At 45.1% G+C, this 14,465-nt stretch overlaps 1 protein-coding gene across 6 annotated transcripts in view; it reads left to right on the top strand.

Annotated features, from left to right (window-relative positions):
- Window positions 1–14,465, top strand: part of RPTOR (regulatory associated protein of MTOR complex 1) — a 311,995-nt gene that overhangs the window by 269,993 nt on the left and 27,537 nt on the right. For 5 of the 6 annotated variants that reach the window (XM_073312081.1, XM_073312077.1, XM_073312079.1 and 2 more), the window contains 4 exons: window positions 6,924–7,029; window positions 9,984–10,098; window positions 10,760–10,884; window positions 12,178–12,282. In XM_073312081.1, the coding sequence (XP_073168182.1) occupies window positions 6,924–7,029; window positions 9,984–10,098; window positions 10,760–10,884; window positions 12,178–12,282 (451 nt within the window). Of the gene's footprint in view, window positions 1–6,923; window positions 7,030–9,983; window positions 10,099–10,719; window positions 10,885–12,177; window positions 12,283–14,465 lie in introns of those variants that run through there. The other variant, XM_073312082.1, reaches the window with a different exon arrangement.

Consider the following 14,465-nt stretch of genomic DNA (forward strand, 5'->3'; position numbering starts at 1 on the left):
TAAATAATTAAGGGCCTTGGCGCATCCTGCACTTCGGCACAAAGCAGCAGAGGGGACAGAAAGCACCCCTTCCTCTTTTGTGCAAATGCAATGTACTACCACTGCTTCCCACAAATGTGCAGGGTGTGGGTGGAGCCTTGATGCTGCCTCCCCAAGGGACCTGGAAATGAGCGTACGCTGTGCCGAGCATCCACCTGTCAGTTTACTCTGTCCCAGGAGCAGCAGAGAGACCAAGAGGGAGATTGATTCCCTTAGTCACAGTCTCCCTCCGGGGCTGCCCCTTTTCTGCGGGCTAGATTGCAATGATACTGCCTGTGTAGTGGGTATAAAATAATCTTGCTGTGCACTTGTTATACAACTCAGGGACTCTGTCTGACCAGGGTACACGGAGTAGTGCATAGTACTGTGAGAAGTGACATGTGCGTCTCTAAAGCCCGCCCGGTATTAAAACGTTATATCCACCCAGCTACGTCACGGGGGGTGTGAAAAATCCACACCCTGAGCCATGTAGGGAAGCGATGTCAGTCTCAGTGTAGACACGACGAGGTCAATAGAAGAATTCTTCCATCACCCTAGCACCCCCCCGGTGGGGAGGTGGATTGCCTGTGCTAATGGGAGAACCCCTGCCGTCGCTGCGGGAGTGTTTACACTGAAGCTGCAGCAGCCTGGCTGCAGCTGTGCCACTGTGACGTTTCGCGTGTAGACAAGCCCTGCGTTGGAAGGAGAATGTTACGGTGCATTGTGTTAACTGAGAAATGGTGTGCAGCTCTGTAATTGGAGACTGCATTATTCTGCATGCGCACAAAGAGTCGAGAGACGGTTCCGCATGCAACTTCTTTTTGACATTTCCTCATGGTTGCTTGCTTAACCAACAACCTTGATATTCTCACACTACCCTTCGTGGCTGGAATTCTGTAAACTAGAAGTGCCACTCCTGGAGCGTTCAGGAACAGAGAGCCCTGATTGGCTACTGCTGCCTTTTGGGAGCTTCAGTTCGCTAAAGAAGCGAAGTGAAAAATGAGCCAAGTGCAGGTAGAGGAGAGGGACATTGCTGTTCCATTCTAGTACTTCATGCAGAGATGCTGCTCCCTAACGTAAACGGGGAAAGAAAAACAGTCATTTCTGTAATGAATAAATAGAAAATGACTGCAAGCACATCTTGATTGCATTTAAATTATGAGTCTAGCTTTGCTTCATAGCCCTTGCTCTGAAAATGCAGGGATTAATTCTCATTATAAATCACTGGCTCAGTTTCAGACCATCAAACTGGACTTTATGTGTTGATTATCAAATAAATTTACGAAGAGAACACTGCATTGCAATTGCTTGGTGGGGAGTTCAACAGCAGACAGCTTTGGAAATTCTGATCTCTGCCGAGAATTTGACCCAGCTCAAAGTTCTGAAAGTTCTTGAAAGGCCATTCTGCCAACCTCATGCAACCCTGGATTTGTATCATGCAGGCAGCCTAGGCTTTTCCAGCTGTATGGAAGCCCCACGTCAAAGAGAGCAGAAGCCAGTATTCAGTCTGTTTGATACTGACATAATGTGAGGGTAGAGGTTGGAGAGGATTCTAGAAGGTGAGAATTACATAAACAAATCCTTCCTGATAATCCTAGCTGTAACTTCAGCACTTTCACTGCACCGTATCTTGGCAGTTGTGCAAAGCCCTGGCAGAAAGATTAACCCTTTATAAAATTGTGGCAGCAACACGAACCAGGAAAGATCACCCAGTAGTATTATTTGCTATAGTAGAAGCGTGTCAGCCTCTTTTCCTAACCCCCGAATTGAGAGAGAGGCAAAGAGTTAAAAGAAAACAACTTCATTGGCTTTTGAATGGCACTCGTCGGTGGGAGGATTCAGAATTGTAATATGTTTCTTTCTGATGACAGCCAAGAAGTGTTATAAATCTGTGGCGTGTCATGATCCTAATCATGTAACACTATTCCAGACACCCACGTTCCTCTGGGAGCTCTGCTTAGAGGAGAGCTCGGCAAAAGCCAACACTGGGCTTTTGTTTACTAGAAGATTTTCTAAAGCTTAAATGGAAACTGGCTGGGGAAAGGGGAGAAAGGAATGAATGATTAGACGATCACCTGATCGGCGAGTGTTCTCTGGAATATATACTTCAGCCTTTCCTTCCTAGTCTGTGCTCAGCACCACTCTGACTGGGGGGAGGGAGGTGGAAGTCTCACTCAGACACTCACGCTCTCACATTTGCGTGGTAACCCAGGAGTTCCCCAGGTATGTGCGCATGCTAAGAGCTCATCTGAGTACTTTATTATTTTTGTTAGCCAAAGTAGTGCAGTGGGTCAGCGAGGTTACTCGGCAGGTCCTGCATGGGGATGTGGAAAGGAACGTTGGTTTGGCCACATTCTCTGCCCCCTTGTACTGGCTGCATACAGCAACTTTAACTCTCTTGCTCTCCCTCTACCCCCAATTCACAAGGCAAAATGATTGCAGAGGGGGACACTTCCCCCTGAGCCTGGCAGTGTCATAAGCAGGCCCACAGCGTGTCTGGCACTGCAAGATAGGCAGTGGTGGTGTGGCCGTGTCAGTCACAGGATATTAGAGAGACAACATGGGTGAGGTAATAGCTTTTATTGCAGTCGCTCTCAGCCTTTCCAGACTACTGTCCCCCGTTCAGGAGGCTGATTTGTCTTGCAGACCCCCAGGTTTCACCTCACTTAAAAACTACTTGCTTACAAAAATCACACTATTACTAAAAAATTGCTTACTTTCTCATTTTTACTGTATCATTGTAAAATAATATAAATACTGTGCTTACATTTCAGTGTATGGTACATAGAGCAGGATAAACAAGTCATTGTATGAAATTTTAGTTTGTACTGACTTTGCTGGTGCTTGTTATGTAGCCTGTTGTAAAACTGGCAACTATCTAAGTGAGTTGATGGACCCCCTAGAAGACCTGTGCGTGCCCCCAGCAGTACACATGCAGCTGATTGAGAACCACTGTTTTATTGGACCCACTCCTGTTGGTGAGAGAGACACAGGCTTTTGAGCTACACAGGCCTGAAGAAGAGTTCAGTGTGACTCGAACACTTTTCTTTCACCAGCAGAAGTTGGTCCCATAAAAGATATGACTTCACCCACCTTGTCACTGCAAGATAGCTCATTTCAGGCCAGTTCTCCATTACCTTTCTGCCTATTGTCCTTGGAAGGACTGAGTCCATTTTCTTCAGAGATGCAAAGCCCAGATATTACTTTAACCTGCTGCCTCATCTTTGAGCCCTGCACACACCATATTTTGTCAGGGATGGGGACAGTAGCTTCCCCATAGGCACACAGTTCCTTGTCCAAGTCCGAAAAAGCTGCTAAGTGCCAATGGAGGGAGTTAGAATTCTGTGCACGCCCCTGCCCCTTCCTGCTTGAGACGGCCTTTAGATCTTACTCCAATTTATTCCCACAGAAACTGGATTTTCATTAAAGTGTAATATCTCTGCTCTTGAATATGCTTTGATGCATTTTATCCTGGGCTTGTTTATTGCTTTGCATTCTTGGTCATTTGTCATTTCCTTTCTAATAAACCCTAGATTGCTGCAAAATGAAACTTGGGTGTTTTTTTAAAAAAGAAAAGGCAATCCAGCCCAATAATCATTGTTATGAGTCCTTTCCAATGTGTGGGATGTTTTGAACATAGTGTGCATAGTAATGTCAGGTATTTAAGTTCTTTTTCATTAGGAAAAAATAAATGGGGGGTCTGGGAGGGCTTACCACTCCTCCTGCTCCCCCTCCCAAGAAATACCCCTTCCTGAGCAGCAGTTATCCTTTTCATTGACATACACTGGGTGTAGCTCTCATCAGAGCCCCCGTCGCAGCTTTTTAATTGCCCAGAGGGCTGGTTCTAGAGCAGTGGTTCTCAAACTTTTGTGAGCCAGGATGCATCAAATGGCAGAAAAATCATCTTTGTCCCCTTCCCTTGTTTCTTCTACAATGCTTGTGCAGGAGAGGCCTGCTTGCCCACAATCCCCTCCTGAGGCCCCTCACAATTGCTGGCCTGCAGAACTCTGTTCTAGAGCGCTGAAAGAGAGGGATGCTTTCAGCCCCAGCAGCTGAGCATGCTGCCCCTGTAACACACGGACCGGAACCGGTATCGAGTTGGGGACTCCCACATGGCAGTGCACACTGCTTACTAGTCACACCAATCTTCGTCTTCATTCACTCTGCCCCTTGCTATGGATAATGGTTTTTAAGGGGAGGATGGGAAGAAAAGACATTTTGAAAGGGACAAAGCCCTTTACCTGCTGTATTTACTGTTTTAATATTGCAGTTCTGAATAAAGCCTTTAGTGCATTGTTCATTGGTATTTTTATAAAAGGAGTGTCTTGTGCCTTTAAATTCAAAGGTGCTTTAGCTTATTCATATTTAAAAGTACACAACCCAATAAAGCTCATTGCGGCATAACTATATCAACAAACCTTCCTAGTGTAGACACCATTTATACTGGGCAAAAACGTGTTTTGCCAAGATAGCTTGTTGTGCTCAAAGAATTTGTATAAGTTACAACTACATCTGTGTTAAGGCTTTTGCCAGTATAAAAATGTCAGAGAAGACATTGCCTCCTGCAGGCTGTGTCCACACTGGGTGCTAGGAGTGTGGACTAACCCCTGCTTGTGTTTGCTTACTTGCATTGGCTCTCATCCCTAGCACAAGTAGAAACAGCAGTGTAGCCATGGTAGCCTGGCTGAGCCACCTGAAACTGGTGGGTTTGTACTCAGCACGTCTCAACCATGCCCTCCCTGCTGCTATCCCGCTACACTTCTATTTATGCTCATGGTGTCTGGATCAGAGCTACTCCTGGTATGTGTACACAAGCAGGGGAATCATACCCCTCTCTCATAGTGTTGACCGAGCCTAAGTGACGTTACTATACCAGCAAATATGTCTAACTTAGACCTGGCCAGAGAGAAATTAAACATTTAGCTCAAGCCTGCAAAGATTGTGGTTACTCCACTGGAATAATTATGAAGAAAGGTTGAAAAATGGGGCATGTTTTGTCTAGAGAAGAGCAGACTTGGAGGATACATGCTAAGTTTTCAAATATGTAAAAGGTTGTTATAAAGAGGATGGTGATCAGTTGTTCTCTATTTCCACCATAGGACAAGAAGTAATCAGCTTAGTTTGCAGCAAGGGAGATTTAGGTTAAATATTAGGTCAGCTCTCTAGCTGTAAGTATAGTTAATCATGGAGGGTCATGGAATCTCCATCACTAGAGATTTTTAAGAACAGGTTAGAAAACATCTGTCAGGGATGGTCTAGGTATACTTAATCCTGCCTCATCGCGCAGGGGTGTACTGGGAGACCTTGTGAGGTCCCTTCCAGCCCTTTTTAGCCTGTGGGTCTCATTGTGCAACTCATACTCCTGATTAGTACTATTGAACCTATTGAACCTCTGAGCTACTCAGTGTGAGGAGGGGTTGCAAAATAGGACCCAGTTGTATGGTATTGAGTATATCTTATTTCAGTTGCCCTGAAGTTTCACAGACTGAGGGATTTGTGTGTCGAGCTGGTGTGGGATTTTCCCTCCAAATGTTTTTTATGAGAAATTGCTGATTTGACAAAACTGAAACTTGTGGGAAGGTACCAGTTTCAGTGAAACTTTTGACCGGTAAGGCTTATGAATCATTTCTGGTCAGAAAGAGAGAGAGAGAGAGAGATACTCCAGACTAGCCAACCGTTCCATGCTCAGGCGACTCTCCTGGGATGGGGGAGACCCAGGTTCTAGCCTCTGGTCTGACTCAGACAGAGCAGGGAATTGCATCTGGGTCTCCCACATCCCAGGCATGTGTCTTAACGACTGGGCTCTTGGCTCTCCTAGGGTGCAGCCTGACTCTAGGGGTGTTTTGTTTGTTGAAAAGGAAAAAATGCCAAAAGATCTCGATGCCGTCCCTGTGCAGAGTGGGGTGGGAAATGGCAATCTCAACAATGTTCCTGGCACAGGAAAACCATTTCCAGCCCAGCTCTACTGGTGTGAAATTAAGATGAGAAGATAAGGGGTTACAGAATTTCCTTGCAATCAGTTGTGTTCCAGTAAGGGAACCTAAAACATTCCTTCAGTTTGTCAGTCAGTGCTGCACTGATCACATGAAAACCTTGAGATTTAAACATAAAATACTTAATATTATCTTTCACCTCTTGTCAGTTCTAGACAATGAAAGGAAAATTTTAATACAAGTTTTTAACTTTCTGCCTACGTGAGAGCTCCGTTCTTTCTTTTTCATTGCTCTGAAGTGTTTTATGACCCTTTGATGAATTGCAAAATAAGCTATATTATATGCAGACAGAGGAAAGTAGTTGGGTTGCCTCTGGGATAGTTTTGTAAGGTGCAGTTTATCTATGGGTTCATTGCAGGGGCTACTTGGTGTTATAATTCAGGGCAACTGCACTTATTTTTCCCCATTGTGGTCCAACAACAACATCCACTGTCAGGCTTCCAACTCCCTGGCCATCAGCTCTCTTGGGTGGCAATCTGCGTCTCTCCTCTTTCTGACCCAGTGTTTCCAGGCTGACCAGTTCCCTGCATTCACTGTGGTATTCCCAGTGAAAGACAGCCTTGCCTGCAGAGACCTGCTTCGTTTCTCTCCTCCGAGAGTGTAATTGCTCCTATTATAATAAAAATAAATAAGATGAGACAAAATACAGGACGCCTGTCCAGGAGAGGGATAAAGGGAAAAGATTACTAACAATGAAAAGAGTCGGATCGAAAAGATGGTCAAATATTTAAAATCATACGGTCCTGTGTGCTCTTTCCATTTACTGTCGGCAGCTGGATGTAGGATTGCACCTGCTGAAGAATCTCTGATTCTGGCTTGTGTGTGTGTGTGGTGAGAGAGAGAGAGAGAGCTAGTTTTGGATAGTTACAGCTGCTCTGGTTTTGTTTTATTAATGTATTCATTTATTGGAAGATTCCAGAAGAGCATGATTTGGAGAGCCAGATCCGCAAAGAGAGGGAATGGCGGTTTCTACGCAACACCCGCGTCAGAAAGCAAGCACAGAAGATCATCCAGAAGGGTGAGCTCTCTACTTCTCAGGCACTTTTCTCAAGTACTGCAGCTAGCATTATGCCCCCCCCCCTTCTTCCTGTAATACAAACAGTAAATAACAATAAACTATGCAAAGCCTTTGTGAGACCAGGGTGTTTAACTAGTCACTGGCCTTTGTCCCCATTAGGGGAACAGGAGCTTATTCAATTGTGAAGTGTTTCCCTAGAGGTGATTTATCTTGAAGCTTACAGGGCTTCATTTATTGCAAGTAGTTACTCCTGCTCAGGGGATTGACCTGATTGTGGTGAGTGTAGAAGTTCTCCTTCCCTCTTGAAAACCTAAATGCAATGTTATCATCTAAGGAATATGGGCATATGTAGCAGGGTCAGCCAAAAATGATCATCACTTTATGTAACCATCTGAGTTGAACTTGGGGTGGGAAAGAATAAGAGATCAGGGATTTTTGAGAGCGAGAACCTGCCATAAGAAGGGGTTTTCTTGCTAAAAGAATTGACAAGGTTCACAATTCTAAATGCATGCATTCACCCTGAAGCCTTGGACTTGGAAGTGAGCAGCTGGGCTTTTCAGTATCTCTGCCAGTCGGAGATGGCTTGTCCGCAGGTACTCAAGTGTCCAGCACAAAATGGATAATTTAGAGACCCTTAACAGATACTATTGATTTACTGTTTTGGCCTTTCTTTCCTATCCTGTCAAGTTCTGATGGATATTGTCGGCTACATTTTTAAAGGGATGGCAGGTTAAACTTCAGAGTCCCCACCTGGCCCAAAGGGCACAATCAGGGTTTTTGATGTGTGTCAAATGCTACTCAGGTTACAGTCATGCCAAATCAGCTTGTTTTGCAAAGGTGAATGATGTCCTTTCCTCTTGATGTTTAGCAGGCATCTGAATGACTCCAGAATTCCCCCACTCCACTGAGCTCCAGAGATGATTGTTTATGCCTCGTATCCCATTATATTTTTAGCACTTTTATGTACAGCCTCATTTACACTCTCGGCTTTTCCTCTAATATGCCTTGGGTTCATATTTCATTAACATGTATATTCAGTGCTCTGCTGAAAGCTAACCTTGCTTATTGATAACTCTTTATGCATTTTCAAAGTGGCAGTCAGGCTAGGATTTTTTTTTAATGTATTTGAATTCAGTTTAGCCCACTAAAGTAGCCTCTGGAATTTACATAGCTATGAGGAGACCTGTTGTTATTACTCATTCTGCAGCTTGCTTAGCCAATGAGTAGTGGGGGGTGAATCTATGTAATTCCCCTACATTGTGGTTCTGTGTGTGGCTGCATATTCAAGAGATGCTCTCACCATGGAAGAGAACATTTTGGGTGTTTTTCTCATATGAGATGCTGGTGGGGACAGAATCAGTGTGAAACATTAATCTGCTGAGCAAGATGCTATCTGAGACTCAGTTTCTCATGTGCAGCTGGAGGGCTGGCAGACTTGAGTCTTATACAATGGATGGCCTGGTGTCTACCACAGCAGAATATCATAAACCAGGAGAGTGCAAGGGATGGGTCAGGGACCTTTTCTGAATACAGATAGTACAAAGGAGCAGGGCTGGTGTCCGCCTGATGGGCTTGAATCTCTTCATGGACAGGTTCAGATTCTGTCACCCAGACTGAAAGTGAAATGCAAATTACTTGTAAAAATAACACAACCAAGATCCCAAATATTAACAACAAATTAAAATAGACTTAGATCAATGCATTGTAAAACAAACTGTCTAAAGTCTGTATCTGCTGACAAGCTGTCAGCTCAGGATTCTGCATTTCCGCCACACTCTTGGTGCTACTGCTAGCAGCTAAAGTGGAGTGGAAATAGCTGCATAACTTGGCAATGATTTGGATTCTTACCTTGTAATCATTTAGGTTTTCAGAAATTTTGCAATGACTCACGATGCCACCATGAGTATCCTGATGATGATTCCCAAAGTCAGAAATCCTACAGTCACACACTGTGTAACTACTCTGCCTGCATAAATAAAACCTTTGTGAAATGATTGTCAGAGACTCCACATACCAGAGCCCAGGATATTTAGCAACTCGACCTGTAAACGAATGGCAGTGTTTCAGGCTTTTGTGAGCATTTTCCATTAGCATTTGGCCCCTTTCAGATTTTACAACAGTGATGTAGACATGGATCGTTTCAGTGACACTTCTGGACTTGGCAGCCCTGTATTACAGCAGTGTCATCAGTGGATATGAACTGAAGACCTGATGTGAGATCTGAACCCACGAACACCTAGCCCACTTGCTAGACTGCTCTGAGCAGCTTTGACGTTCACTGTCTTGTAGAGAAAAGTTTTCATCCAGTTTAAAATTTGCCAGAGATGCCCAGCTATAACTTCAGGAGTGCGAGACAGTGAAAAGAGCTGTGCAGCTCTTCGCTCTCACAGAGGATATGAGCCTCTTGTCCTGGAGAGAGCTCACTGACTAAGCATCTCCAGCATAGGCTCTTCCTAGATGGCATGTTTTCTTTTCTGGTGGGGTGGGGTGGGGTGGGGAGGGAGAAGCATCAGCCCCAAATAGGCCAGTTGTGGGAGGCCAACAGTTTTAGGTCTGGAGCAACATGGCAAGAGTGAAGGATTCTGGTTTAGGGAGAGAACAACTTAAACTATTATTGCGTATGTAGCACCATAAGTGTCTGTGGTTCTGCTAAGCAAAAGAGTTTTGCTAGACCAGTAGAACAATGTCCTGAAGGGACTCATGATCACCTGATAGGTTATGGTTAAGGAGGCTTTGGGAGGCAGAGAATGGTGAGGGTTTGGCATATGCTAGTTGGGAGTAAGGGGTGGTATAAAAGAAGGCACAAAGTCTGGTGGGACAAAGGAACTGGCCACGTGTGAAGCTTAGAAGGATAGGTTGAGGATTGTACAGAAAGTAGAGAACAATATCCTTTTTGTGGTTTGATTCCCAGGTATTAAGTCTGGGTTTTCTCTCATTTCCCCCCTCCCCCCCAGGTATTTCACGGCTAGATGATCAAATCTTTCTGAACAGGAATCCAGGCGTTCCTTCCGTGGTGAAGTTCCATCCATTCACACCATGTATAGCAGTAGCTGATAAAGACAGCATCTGGTAAGAGTTTCTGCCTTTCTGACCCTAAGGGATTGGCTTCCAGGGTCATGATTGGACATGTAAGGACTGTCAGCCCCAATGATGGACACCAAGTGGTCTGAATTCTTTGAGGGGATGCTATGCTTGTCCTCATTTTCTCCCCCATCCACTTCCATAGCTATTCTCCTTCCAGCTGAGGGTGGGGGTGGGGCAGGCTCCTTCAGCAGCCTAGCAGCATTGTTCCTAGTATTGTCCAGAGCAACACATAATTCACCCCACCTCAGGGGCTGAACACCTTGCCCCCACATGGTCCCACTCATGCTGGCTGGACATGGAAAGCCCTCAGAGACTTGGCTCCTCTTAGGTGCAGTATGTGATGGTTTTGAAGTCTGCATCTCTCCTGTGTTAAACAAATACAGTGGCCTTCTGTGTCAGTAGGTAGAGGATCCTCATTATAACTAGATTTATAACAGGTTAGGATATTAATCTTATTACTTCCTCTGCAGAAGCTGGAGATGATGTTATAGAAAGGCATTAATAAAAAGACACTCAATACTCTAAGGAGAAAAACAAATTTAATTCCAGTGCATATAACCTTTAGTGACACTTTAGTGGGAAAGCTGCTTTTTACGGCTTGTTCAGTGAATACAGATCTGACCTGATATTCCACTACCTTTCCCAGTTTTTGGGATTGGGAGAAGGGGGAGAAACTGGACTATTTCCACAATGGGAACCCTCGCTATACCAGGATCACAGCAATGGAATACCTGAATGGACAAGACTGCTCTCTGCTCCTGACTGCCACAGGTGAGTTCAGCCTCGGTCACCAAATCGTCAAAGGGCAGGAGAGAGGAGGAATCATTGACAGGCTTCAGATGCATGTGAGATGTTCTGAGCCCTCCCCTCTCCTTTATGGGGCTGGTCCATTCACCCTACCATGGGAATTCGTGGCCTGGGAGGCTCCTGAGAGAAGTTTATGGCTAGCAGGGTTGAATAATTTAACTGTTTTGAGTTGAACTTGATGCAGTAAATACTTCTTGATACCATTTTCAATCACGATTGCCGCCTGATTCATTTGATGAATGGTTTTGAGTCCTCCCCCAGCACAGTTACAAACCATGTTACAACCTTATTGTATAGATGACCTCTGGAGGCCACACAATTTCAGTCAGCACTGTTTTTAATGGGAAGGAAATCCTGTCCACAGCAGACAGGGATACCATGCTACAACTGTGCTGTCAAATAGTGTTATTAACACAGGGTTAGCTGTAGAATGGGCATGGCCTGCCTGTGTATTTTTTTACATTATAATTTCTCAAATGGCTCCAAATTTCTCTGCAAGTCTCTTCCCTGTCCCTGACAAATCACCTGGGAAAAGAACTTCTGTAGATTGCCCTATTGTAGGGAAACACAAAGTTCTGCTTTTTCCATTTGTCAGTCTCTGGAGCTGTGAGAGGGATTTACTTCTTCCAGGGAACTGTTGTAAATCTGATGGTCTACATGTTTTCAGTTGCTGTTCAAAGTCAGCCCTGAAGTGTGCAATTATGGCATAATTAAGAAATGTGTGAGAGGGATTGTGAGACCTCTAGGACATTTCTCTTTCAAATTACTGATTTCTAGCACAAAACAGTTTTACGGGGGCGGAGGCAAAATTAGAAGAGACACTGGCATGAAGGACTTGTGCCAAGAAGGTGGGCTTTGGTGAAGCTCTCATACTGGGTTGTGTTTTGTATTTAGTAGAGTACTTTGGTTCTTAGCATTGATAGGAAGGAAGGAAAAGAGATAAGTCCTAGTGAAAATGAACTGTTTTCAAAGAGAAGGATTTACAACTAAATTAAGGTGTTCACTCTCCTAGTGCAGTCCCTGGTGAAATAATCCCTTAGGTTGCATGGACATAAGGTTAGAGAGAAGAAGAACCCTTATAAACAGGTGTAGGAGAAATCATTCAGAAAGGGGCCTGGAAGGTCAGGTGACATTTTCATTCCATTTAGGAGTCCATGATTACAATTCCAGGTTATCTTTCCTTTCTCCATCTGCTCCCAAGTAACTAAGTGACGTCTGTACCAGCAGTGACATTGCCTTTTTTCTATGCTTCTCAAGATGATGGTGCTGTCAGAGTGTGGAAGAACTTTGCAGACCTGGAAAAGAATCCCGAGATGGTGACTGCCTGGCAGGGCTTGTCGGACATGTTGCCAACCACACGAGGTGGGTCTGTGTTGAATTCTCATCTGGGGGTAGAAATAACTTACCCTGCTGGGACCTTTTCTAGGGATAGGTAAAGTGGAACAAGTTGTTCTATTTCAGCCTTCAGTAACATCCTTGTTAACAGTCTCTGGGCCTTGGAGTGGAGTCTTACCAAGCCCTGATAAGGGATTCCTTTTCCACTTGTCCACATGAACCTCAAACACAAGCTCTTCTGAGCTAAGTATGACTAGAGTAGCCAGGTGGGGAGTAGCAGTGCAAGGGGATAGAGATGGAGGATAATTCTCCAACAGTGGAATAGAGGAGCACAGCCACATTGTCCATCAGAGGCTCTGCTGGAGTTGCCTGGAGCTAAGCTAACTTATTTTGCTCCTGAGGAGAGAACTGCAGAACAAGGGTGTACTGAGCACTTTCCTACCCTGAACTGGTTGTAGCAGGTGGTTATGTCTTCCCCGATTTGGGTTTTATGAATAGCTCACCTATTTCCTCTTTCCCTTTGATTGGCTGCTCACCCTTTGCACAACTTTGCACGTTGCACTTGTGGCCACACTAAGCTTGTGTTCCATTTTAGCACTTACTCCCTGTCACTTATTGTGGGTCGAGAGTTGGTAGAAGCGTAGGCAATGTACATCTGATATGTACAGGACGGTGGCACAATCAGACTCAAACCACCTGGGAACTTAAAAAATACCAAGCTAGTCTGCATGCGGAAAGGCCACCCAACCATGCACAATGCCGAAACCAGGAGTCTAACCGGGGTGACGGTGAAACCTGTCTCAGGGTATTACTGGGGGAGGCGAGTGTTCTCGCCGTCCAAGGCCTGAGGATACATCAGTGGTCTGACAATTATTCTCTGTCACTTGAACGCCGTAAATCCAGGCTGGATGGATCTGCTGTGGCACAACCAGCGGTTTTGGGTTTGATGCAGGTACCCCTGGGCGAGATTCTCTGGCCTGCGCTATGCAGGAGGTCAGACTAGATGATTGTAGTGGTCCATTATGGCCTTAAGCTCTGGCAGCTCTCATTTCTCAGCCTGTGTACCTCATCTCAGGAGTCTGGCATAGCTTATTTGAAAACTCCCTGCTGCTAATCCAGTCTAACTCTGTTAGACCCTATGTAATACTGCCGGAGCCAGCGCAGCCTGTTCTTGGTGACTTGTCCAACAAGTATTTCCACCCACGTCACAAAGGACTTGTGTACGTGAACATTTAATTCACAGCGAGCTGGGATTGAATCTGCCCCACACTTGCTGGCCTCCCACTAACTGTCCATGTGCACCTTGCTGATGCGTACCATCAGGTCAGGCAGGGTCCACGTGGACTGTGAATGGGAGGCTAGTGCAGGGTAGAGTCACAGCCCAGCTTGCTGCAAACTAAATGTTTGGGTAGACATGCCCTTTGTTACAAGGCTGCAGATATTTGTTTGATAAAAGCTTGCAGCAAACTACAGGTTTGTGTAGACATGTCCAAAGGCTAGCAATTTTTACAACTCAGTCTTACTTCCCATATGTCTCCCTTTAACATCCCCCCCTTTTTCCTGCTTCTCTTGTTTGATGGCTTTTTAGCTATTCATTGGTTTTTCCCTGTGCTGCTTTGTTGGATTCAGAACTGGTGCCTCTCCCTTCACACCTCACAGTGTCCCTGGCTCTGTGGTAGTCTAGTCAGGGGAAGTATGATTGCTGTAACTTCAAGCTCTGCACCACACTGTCATACACGCACGTAATTAATTACAAACTTCGGGGAGTTTGCAGCATGCTGTGAAAATTGCCATGATTGAAACCTGCTCTTTGCAGGGACAAAAGCAGGAAGGAGCCCATGCACTGAGCTGTTAAGTGCCTGGCTACCTACTCCTCCTGCCCTGGAGCAGAAGAGAGAACAGCACCAGCCACACACGTCAAGCAGCACTTTTGACTCATTTGCTTGGTTTCTCATTTCTCCGTTTCTTTTTCCCTAACATCAGCCTTTTTGAGTGAGGCTGCCTAAGCTTTTCCTTCGCAGGAATCAGGATATTATTTCCATTGTCCTGGTAATGAACTCTAGGAATTCGTCAAGGCTCCCATTATCATCCACTCCTTGCTGCATAATGAGTAGAGTTCACAGGAGATGCTGACAAATGCAGACTGAATCCCTTCTGGCTTGCTCCCATTTTTCGCCCCCAATACCTACACGCACCTTTAATCAGGGCAG

This window comes from Lepidochelys kempii, chromosome 14 (assembly GCF_965140265.1).
Source record: "Lepidochelys kempii isolate rLepKem1 chromosome 14, rLepKem1.hap2, whole genome shotgun sequence".
Taxonomy (NCBI): Eukaryota; Metazoa; Chordata; order Testudines; family Cheloniidae; genus Lepidochelys; species Lepidochelys kempii.